This window comes from Equus asinus, chromosome 2 (genome assembly GCF_041296235.1).
Source record: "Equus asinus isolate D_3611 breed Donkey chromosome 2, EquAss-T2T_v2, whole genome shotgun sequence".
Taxonomy (NCBI): Eukaryota; Metazoa; Chordata; class Mammalia; order Perissodactyla; family Equidae; genus Equus; species Equus asinus.
Window position 1 is genome coordinate 127,941,369 of NC_091791.1, and position 10,781 is coordinate 127,952,149.

Sequence of the window (10,781 nt, forward strand, 5' to 3'; positions counted from 1 at the left end):
AGTTTTGCTTTCATGGACTATACTTTGAGAACTACTATATTAGAGTGACTTAATTGTTTTTAATATCACTGTCAGTTCATATAAAGTGCCAGGGAACTATATGCAAATAAAGTTTAATCTAAAAGGGTCGCTATTATTATCAGGCCTTTAAAAACTTATCCTCTTGGAATTTAAAGTTTTTTTTGCCATGTTCTTACATTTTCAGTGTGGCATTATCTAGAAATCACAAAATAATTTATTAGTGCCAGAAGAAAATCTTGTCTGGCTCCTTTTCGTTTACAGATGAGGACACCGAGGCAGCAAGCATTTACTATGCAAGGACAAACTTCAACAAGTATTTACTGAGTTTCTATTATATCAGAGACTGTGTTAGTGTGCCATAATGCTACGGATGAAGACGACTCAGCTCTCACTCTCAAAACCCTCCTATCTAGCTAGTTAGAGAGACTTAGGTATTGAGATGGCCATATTACAACCTCATGTAGGCTACACCAAACATCCATATGAAGTGCTATGCAAATAGAGCTAAGCACTAGAATAGAAACACAGAGAAGAGGAACCAGGTAAGAGAGATGGTAGTATTTGAGCAGGGTCTGAAAAAGAGTATATCAGACAATTAAGACGAGAAAGAGTATGACAGGAAGAGGCACCGGCATGAGCAAAAACAGGAAAACACAAATGTGTATTATATATTAAGGAATTATAAGTAGTGCAATTAGGCGTGGTGGGAGAATCAGGAACTACAGCAGATGAGATTGAAAACCTTAGCTATCATCAAGACAGGGAAGCCACAAATGCTATATTAAAAGAATCTGGACTAGACTTCTAATAGGGGGCAAAGGGGTAGGAATAAAGTCTTTTTTAGCAGGAAAATGACTACTATGTTTATATTTGGTAGTATGACAGTCTGGAAGCCCAGAGAAAGAAGCCAAAATAAAAAGAGGCCCCAGGTTAGGATTAGTAAAAAGGATAGCAATAACGTAAAACAAATTTCAGAGACAATTTGATCAGGGCTAACTGGATGTGGAAAATACAGGGGAAAAAGGAATCAAAGATGATTCTCAAATTCCAAGAATGGTAGGCCAATCAAAGGAAGAAGAGCTTGAGGAGAGAAGGCAGTAAATCTGGGTTTCAAATGGGTTTCAGAAAACTACCTGTCTAAAATTTCACAAATTTCAATTTAAGTATCCACATTATTAGATAGAGGTTTTTACTTGTAAATACTTCCGAAGAATCAGAAAAGACTTGTCAGTCTCTGGCTTATATTTTAATCCCTAAAAAAATGTACGATTGTGATTAAGAGAAAGGATATATTACCAAGTAATTGGTGTCAGTTAAGATCTGAATTAGAAGTATGACAGTTTCAAAGAAGACAGCAAAGCAAGCTAGGAGAGAAGTAGCTGGAATTATAGCTATTCTTAGCATTGTCTAAACAAACATCCTAGTAATAAGGAAATGCTACCTAATACTTCATTATCTGCTACACTTTTTGCCAAAAAGTATTAAGTGCCAGGTCACTTGTGACACTTCTTTTAAATGGAACACAGCAAAAAGGAAAAATGCTATGCAACAATGTTTACATTAAGGAAAAAAAATTACATGGAAAACTCCCAGTACAATATTTGGCATTTCTCATTTAAATCCTCACAACCTTTCAGCCTTAATACTACTATTCTCATTTTTAAAAATGAAAAAAAGTAGGGCTCTGAAAAGTTAATCTGCCAGAGCAGCTGCTAGGTCAGTAAGAACTTTTTATGCTGCCTTCTATTAAGATACCAAACCACCTATCAATTTAATTCAAATACCAACTGCACCAAGATACATCAAGAAATGAGACATTTAAGATTAGATGACCACCTATCACCAAGAGAATGAAAATTCAGGAAGAAAGCAAAATTTAAGAAGAAACAAATTATATATGATTGTAGAAATCTACTGACTCTGTAAAATGTACTGTTCTTTTGGAAATAAGATCCAACATTAACCCACATTTTAATTAGCTTGAGTTTTGTTTTGCTTTGTTTTAAATACATTAGGCTTTTAAAAACACTGAAATAAGGCAAGGACTGCCACTGCTATCTCCATGGGCCCCAAAGGATCAGTCACTCCAGGTGAGAAAAAGCCCCTGACTACAGATAACTCTCTCAAGTAATAATAAGTGATCATCAAATGTCAGTCCAAATACTTATTCTTCTATTCATCCCATCATTTAATGAGAATAATTAAGCTACTTATAAAGATACATAGTACCATAGTGTCAAAATCAAATGATGACCTGTATATATACTGTCAAGGTCTTAGCAAAGTTATAGCTTGTGATATTATGCCTATTAAAAGAAAGTGGCTAATGGAAAAACAGAGAAGTAGACAACATGCATAATCAAAGATATAGGCTCACTGTCATAAAAGGAATGGAGAAAGGGGATTGCTTAACTTCAGGAAGGAAAGTTTTTCCTTCAGGCTTCCAAAACAACAACTATGTTTTGAAATAAAATAAAAAATTCACCAAAGGACCACCCTAGGAGCAACAGGTGAAATTAAAATGAAAGCAGATTTTATTTAGTCTAAAAAAAAAAAAAAATGGGGGCCAGGTCCGTAGCATAGTGGTTAAGTTCGGCGCACTCCACTTTGGTGGCCCAGGTTCATGGGTTCAGACCTACACCACTCACCAGCCATGCTGTGGCAGTGACCCACATACAAAATAGAGGAAGACTGGCACAGAAATTCGTTCAGGGCTAATCTTCCTCAAGCCAAAAAAAAAAAAGAAAAAAAGAGGAAGACTGGCAACAGATGTTAGCTCAGGGGCGAATGTTCCTCTGCAGAAAAAAAAAAAATCAAGAGTTAAACTTGGAATGAGCTACATCACAAAACAGTTCACTGTGATTTATTTGTAGTTAAGCAGAGATTGGAATGTTACAGAGAGGATTCTTTACTTACCAACAGACACTGGACAAGAACAGGGATGCTCATCCCTGGCTGTGCACTAACATAATCCAGAGAAGATTTCTGTTTAACAATAATGCCTGGTCCATCTCACGGAGAGCCATTTGCTTACTCTGGGGTGGGGCCTGAGTGCCTGCATTTTAAAAAATCCTCAGGTAAAAAAATCTGAATAAGATGAGTAGATTGCATCAATGTCAATATAGCGGTTGTGATATTATGCTATAGTTTTGCAAGATGCTACCATTGTAGAAAAATCAGTGAAGGGTATGTGGGATCTCTCTGCATTATTTCTTGCAACTGCATGTGAATCTATAATTATCAGAATAAAAAGTGTGATTAAAAAATCCCCAGGTGATTCCACTATGTAGCTAAAGTTGAGAGGGAAAAAAAAAATCAGTGGACTGGAGAATCTCAAATTCCTGCCAATTCAAAGAGACTACAAACTATTCTTTTATCTTAGCCACTGAAAGGTAATTAGGAATGCTTACCATTTAAAGGAATAATAATGCTTTGCAAAGCCAAATACAAATAATTTATGGTTGATCAAAAATGAAAAACCAAACTACTATGCACTCCCATTAGTATATAAATTGACTGGATAGATAAGCATTATACAATAGGTGTCATTCACTTCTTGACTGAGCCAGATATGTATATCATGGTAGGCAGCCTCTAAGATGGCCCCAAGGATCCCCACCTCCTTACTTTTGTGTAATCCCCTCCTGTTGGGTGTGGGCCGGATTTAGCTACTCACTTAGAAAGAATATGGCAAAGTAATGGGATGTCAGTTCTGAGACGAAGTTATAAAAAGACTATGGCTTTCATCTTGAGGGCTCTCTCTGACTCCTTGCTCAGAAGGAAAGAAGCTACTTGTGATGCAAACCACTTTCTAGAGAAGCCCACATGGTAAGAAACTGATGTCTCTGGCCAAAAGCCAGCCAGTCAAAGAGGTTGGCCAACAGCTACATGAGCTTGGAAGAAGACCCTCCCCCAGTCAAGCCTTGAGAACTGCAATCCAGCTGGTATCTTGGTTGCAGCCTTATAAGAGACCCTGAACCAGAGGCACCCAGCTAAGCTGCACCCAGAATCATGACCCACAGAAACTGTGAGATGATAAACCCTTGCTGTTTCTAAGCCACTAAGTTCTGGGGTATTATGGGGCTAAAGATAACTAATACATATAGCTACCACAGGTCAAACCCAAAGAAAAGAATTTAATGTGATGACTTGTGCTTTTCTTCACAGCATCAAACCTCTCAGCTTCTACAACATTACTACCCACAATTTATAAACTGTTCTACTTTAGCTGACCTCACCATTACTTGGACACTTTCCTCATTCTCACTTTATTCAATTTCTTAGAATGTCTTCCTATCCCTCTTTTCTTTCCACCCAAATCCTAGCCATCTTGCAGATAACCTCCACAGATCTCTCCTCCATGAATACCTATTAGTATCCACTTAACGCCTGATTAAACTACTCACTGACCTAATAGCTTTGAGTGTCTAAATTCAAAGAGATCACAAACTCCTTGAGAATAAGCCTTCTCATATTCTCTTCAACATTTAGTACAGTACTGAGCAGATGCATTTACAGCTATCCAAGACTTTAAATCTCTTCCAGTGTATTAAACTAAAAAAAACCCTATTTTTGTTTTAAAGAAAAAAAAACAGGGGGTGGGGAAGAGTGGAAGGAAAATCAAGTCCTAGAATGTGAGATGTCACTAGTTCAGTCTGTATGTCTGAAACAGTTCAACTAAGTAAAGGCCACCTTATCTAAAGGCTAGCAGTAACGATAACAAATCCCCTCCAACTCTCTGATTAGCCTAGGAAGTATTATCCAGGCTCTTGAAATTTTCCTTTTATTAATTTCTTAAACAACGTGCCTTCCATCATTAACCCGCCTCTGTAGTAATTTATCCCTAGTCATAACACATGGAGAAACACTGCTGTTAAATTTTAACTAGATCAGTCATTCTCAAACTTTAGCTTGCATCAGCACCATCTGGATTTCTTACTAAAACAAGACTGCTGAACCCAACCCCCAGAGTTTCTGATTCATAGGATTACAGCCATAACAAATTCAACAAGAATTAATGTAATTGAAAACTTATAGCTCAAGGAAATCATCAGGGAAAAGATAAAAGTTCAACAGGAATGAACCATACCAAACACCTTAATAGCTTCAAAACATACACACTCACTCTCTCTCTCCTTTCTCTCCCTCTTCTCCCCCTACCCAAACAAGTTAACCAATGTATGTACATCTTGATACGCACACTTGAGTTCAATTTCTTGGAAACAAGAATCATCTCCAACTTGAGGCTTTAAAAGGATGATAAAGAAACAAAGCATTAATGTAAAAAAGACCAATCTAGTAGTTCGACTCTTGTTTTAACTTCCCAGATTAACAAAAACAAAGCAAAACAAAACTGAAGGTTCTGAGATGTAAACTGCCAGTTACAGGAAGAGCCAGGGCTAGAACTGACTCCCAGGCCAACACACAGTTCGCTGGAATACGCTGCCTCTCAATTTAGACTTGAAACCTCACCTCAGAAGTTCTTTAATGAAATCTTTTAATTAAATAGGTGAAATAAAATGAAAGATTTCAAATCAACAGCCAACAGAAAATTTCCCCCATAAGGATTAGATATTTCTGTCTTTAAAACAAGTTATTTACCATAACAAATCTTACAATAGAAAGACATCCACCCTCTTCTCTTCATATCTCTTCTCTGACCACTCACATCCAACAGCCCCATGGCCCTCTTCCTCAGCATACTCTTTAAACTTGGTATTCCTAAGGGTTACTGCCCTTCTGACTCTAGTCATTCTCCCTGAGTGAGTCAAAATCATGACAGTGGATTGACTATAACTATTCCAGTGGTTCAGAACTATCATCACTGCAGTGGCTAAAAATATATAGATACTCAGGCTCCAACTCAAACTTAACTAATGAATAACAATCTCTGGAAATTGAGCCCAAGGACCTCTATATTCCCCACCTCTATATGCTCCTTAGGCAAGAACCATATCCTTTACTTAACACAGTGACTGGCACCCACACAAGGCACAACCAACATGTGTTAAACTTCACCACAGAGATATAAAATGGCAAGTTTAAACATTCCTTAACTGCAGAATTGTACAGTGTTAGTTTAATAAATTATCTAGCTATTTAGGCAATTACATTAGAAATTCACTGTCTAATATTACCAATACTAGTTAAGTAAATACAGTTGCATAAGTTAAGGGTTTTAAGCACTTCTCTACCATCAGTACAGGTTAAAGAAAGTCCCTGATCTTTTCCTAAAAGTTCAAAAGATAAGCTAGGTGGCCACAAAGGATTTAAATAAAACAAGACCAAATTAAACACATTATAACAAGAGAATCACAGAAAGCCAGAAAGCTAAAAGTTTTCTAAAAGAAAAAGTGAAGATTATAACTTACTTGATTAAAGACTAGAACTAACCTGCAGATATCTACAAATAACAGTATTAATGTGTCGTTGCCCAAGAACTACTCTCCCAGAAAAAATAATCAAATTCCCATGGAAAGATAAATTAACTTGGCGATCTTTTTCTCCCGCAAATTTATTTTCAATTCACTAATACTTGATTTCATATTGAAAAGTAGCATTGGGGAGCAGAGGATTTAAATTTTTTTTAATTAATAGTAAGCTCTCTAATGTGAACCAGTAAAACAATGGTTTTCAACTTGATAAACTTAAAACTTGTCACATTAAACCAATGTTAATTTTTTAACTGAAAAAATTAGATGACTGATTTAAAGCCTCTGAAGATAAAGAGGTCTTATAAATGGGGCAAAATGAGCAAAAGTAAAGAGCAATTTACAAAAGAAATACCAATGCCCAATAAACATGGCAAAAGTCCAATCTTATCAATTAAAAAAAAAGGGCAAATTTTAAAAATTACCATCATTTTATCCCAATCAAGCACTGACTAGTGAGGTAAAACTAGTATAGCCTTTGTGAAAGCAATGTGGTAATACATATCAAATGCCTTGAATAAAGCAAATCCTTTGACTCAGCAATTCAACTTATCCTAAGAAAATAAAACGTTCAAAGATTTATCTATTAGGATATTTCCAATGAGGTTCACAAAAGCCAGAAACTAGAAAATATAAAGGAAGGCCAATAACAACAAATTAATTAAATAAATTCGTTTAGATCTGTAATCAGATAAGTATTTGAAAAATAGTTATTACTGACAGGTAAAAGCTGTTGAGATTCCTTCTGTTTTTGTAACCTGTTTTCTAGGGAAAACATAAACAGACCATACAGTATGATTCTGTTGTTATTAAAAATACGGATAGCTTACCCAAAGGTCTGGAAAGCTAACTACAGTTCAAATTTTGGTGTATCTCACTGAGTGGTAGGCTTACTTTGTCTTTTTATTTTTTCTTGCCTAACCAGTTTTTTCTTACAATGTGCATGTATCATCTGTGTAATTTTTTAAGTTTAAATCTATTAACATAAATAACCTATAATATAATCAAAGCCTAGTTTAGATCTAGTAAATACACCATTTGGAGAAAAGATGGTCTGGGATAAATCCTATCCTTTGATTTACTGATATTTCTAAGTTTCTAAATCTGAACTTTTAATGAGGAATAGATACATATTCAAGAATTCTATTTAAGAGTATCCTTACCATGAAGTAGACTAGAAACCAGAGTTTTCAAAAATCAGGAAACGTGGTAAAAGTAAGATACCTAAAAAAAATCCCTAGGTCTTATGGTCTTGTAGGTCTTTATTAGTTCAGTTCATCGGAGTTTATTCTCTCTCCCTGAAACTAACAAAGGAAGAATGATGTCATGTACATTAGCTATATCTCTCTTCCAAAAGAGACATAAAGAACTCGTAAGGTTTGGCATCAGTGATTAAGACGCACCTAAGACCAGAGAAAGCTGGATGAGATTTAACTATAAGAAAACAGACCATTAAGTTAAAAAATAAATATCCAAGAGGTTTTTTTTAAAGCTAATTAAAATGCCAATAAGCTAGGTAGTAAGTTTGAAAACATAAGATTTTACATAGTTGTAAGTAAGTGAAAAAAGAATTCAAGGTTTTACTATAAATTCTTTTAATGATGTTTCCTCAAAAAAGAAAAGAAAACTTCTCAATTAAGTAGCCTAAGAACTCAACTGTCATTTTTATGATCAGAAAAAGAGCAGTAAAACTTACCTTTCATCTACAACCATTGAAATCCCTTAGACTGCGTTATCTATATGGAAGTTTGAGATTTCCACTGTTTAGTAATAGCACTAGACGTCACAGATATTGTTTCCAGTATTATTCAAAACAGTCTTCAAATGGGCCTAAATAGACGGTTTAATTTTCAAAAGACAGTGGTGCTTACTAGAAAATACTGTAAAAAACCTGTTAATCATGCAAACTCAACAAGTAGGCAGTGACATTCTATTTTGCCAGTGAATATTAGCCAGCCAATTTTAAGGATTAAAAAAAAAAAGGAATGACATACAAGGCAAGAGTAACTTGCTGGTCATGTATATACTTTCCTTCCATGTAACTAGTGTTTTCCAAAAGTTGCACTGAATCAAAATTTCATTTTTATCCTTCTATCAAAACCCTGTCGCCCCATAACTGTTCCCCCTCCCCCAAAAAGGGAAACTTTTGATTTCCTAAAGCTCAAAAATGCAAAATCTGACCCACAAGAAGGCTAAAATGAGATGTGGTTATCAAATTAAAACAAGCCTAATTTACTGACCACGAAGGAGAAATGATCGGAAACAGGAGTCCAGAAGCAGAAAGCCTCTACTTTCTAACTCACAATAGTGTCTTGTCCAATATTAGACAACAACACTGCGTTTTGTTGTTTTAGCTGCAGGCTGGGCATGCAATCTGCAGTAACTATTCCAACAGCATCAAGTCAGTCATATGCTACGACTGGAAAAAGTAGTAGTTAAGTCCCACACAAACAGCAAAGAGGTAAAGAGATGCAAGCAGAAGCCTCACCATCAGAAAAGAAGGCCCAACAGCACCTCTTCCGAGAAATAATTCCCTTCCCCCACCTTTAAGCAGGCATTTATGACTGCCAAGCGGATCCATTTCTCTATTAACTGGTGCCCACTTGGGGCAACCGTACACCAAGCTGCTCTTAGGCCTACTCTAACCTCTTCCAACAGTGCTCAAGTGAGACTGAAGGCCGGAGTAACCCTCTCAGAGGCCCAGTTCTTTCTGCTCTTCTCCACCACCACCTCTCCGCCCCGCCCCTGTAGGCGCTCCTCCGGCCAGAGGAAGGACACTGGGCCCAGGACGGGCAAGAAACGCCCGCAAAAGAAGTCTTAGGCGGCCGGAGGCCTCCGCCATAGCACGACCTGGAAAGCACCGCCCTCAGCGCACCTTCCCACACCCGGCTAACCAGCGAACGTCTCCTTTCGACACACGAGAGGCAGCGCAGGAGACAGGGCCGGGAGGCACCGGGCTGGGCTACGCACCAGGCCCAGGCCTGCCCCTCGGGGCCGCGCGGGCCGCCCGAGTCCGCTCCCCAGTCCGCCCCGGTGAAGCCAGCGCGGCGGCCCCCCTCACCTGGATGACCTCGTTGACCTCCCGGATACATTCCACCATGTGTTGCAGAATCTGCTCAGCCGTGAGCACCTCGTAGCGGTAATCCTCCTCCTGCTCGTGCCCCGGCCCGCTGCCGCCGCCACCTCCGCCACCGCCACCGCCGGGCCCCAGAGCGCTGCCGCCGCCACCGCCCGTCTCCCCGCACAGCAGTCCGTCCCGCTCCCCGCCGACGCCCAGCCCGGGCTCCACCAGCTCCACCTCGCCCAGATCCAGGTTATCATCGTCCGGCTCGTCCTCGTCCTCGTCCTCCTCCTCGGCGCCGCTGTCCTCCTCGCTGCACTCTTCGTCCTCATCGAACTCGTAGTTGTAGCCCTCGTCCGAGTCCATGGCGCGACGCGCGGGGGCCCGGGGGACGCTGGCCCTGAGGCGGGGAGAGGGCGGGGACGCCGAGGCCCCGGCTCTCGCTCCGGCTCCGGCTGATGTCCGGGCGCAGGCCTGGCTCCGGCCCCGCGGGCCGCGGCTCCTCCCCGGGCGCGGCGGTTGGCGGCTGGCGGCGGCGGGGAGGGCGCGGAGGAGGGAGGGAGGGAGCGAGGGGGCCGCTTGCCGCCTGCCCCAGTCAGACGCGGCTCCTCTCCGGCCTCCGAGAGAAAACAGCCCCCAGCGCCACCTCCACGGCCGCTGCTGCCGCTCCTGAGCCAACAAAGGGGCGTGCGTCACCGCGTCGCGCTGCGTCGTCGCGTCACTCCTCTTGGCGTCACCGCGCCCCGCCCCGCCGCCCCTGCGTGAAGCGCGGGGAGACCCCACGGCTCGGCATGGCAGTGGGAGCGCGGCGGGAGAATCGCCCTGTGGGTTTCGGCTGCTGTAGCTCTGTGGGCCGGCACCTATGGACCCAGTACTTGAGGAGGCTACGGCCTTCTGATCACCGAGACAGGGGCCCCTGGGCCGCCTGGGTGGCTGTTTTTGCCGCGGGCCATAGGGATCCAGCCACCTCACGCAATCCGGTCGGGACGGCGGCCTTCCCACCGGGCCCTAGTCACTTCCCGCCTGCCCTAGAGTAATTCCGGGAAGACCTGGGCTGTTGAGCTAAAATTCCTGTTACAGGCCGGGCTACGACATGGAAATCTGTTTTATGCAGAACCTCTAAACTCTGTGACAGGTGAACTTGAAGTATTTCGTCTGATTCTCTACTCTGGTACAGACATGCCGTGGTTTTTAAGTCGCCTGTCGTGACGTCATTTTAAGACGCGTTTCCTGAACTGAGGTCAACAAGACTTTTTGAGGGCACTAAA

The 10,781-nt window shown here is 40.9% G+C and overlaps 1 protein-coding gene across 3 annotated transcripts in view; it reads right to left on the minus strand.

Annotated features, from left to right (window-relative positions):
* ARIH1 (ariadne RBR E3 ubiquitin protein ligase 1) overlaps window positions 1-10,489 on the minus strand; it is a 188,376-nt gene extending 177,887 nt beyond the window's left edge. Inside the window, exon 1 of one of the 3 annotated variants that reach the window (XM_014849715.3) lies at window positions 9,514-10,489. In XM_014849715.3, coding sequence (XP_014705201.3) covers window positions 9,514-9,879 — 366 coding nt within the window. In that variant the 5' untranslated portion in view covers window positions 9,880-10,489. The remainder of the gene's footprint in view (window positions 1-9,513) is intronic. The other 2 variants (XM_014849716.3, XM_014849718.3) reach the window with 2 other exon arrangements.
* Between the last annotated feature and the right edge of the window lie 292 nt (window positions 10,490-10,781).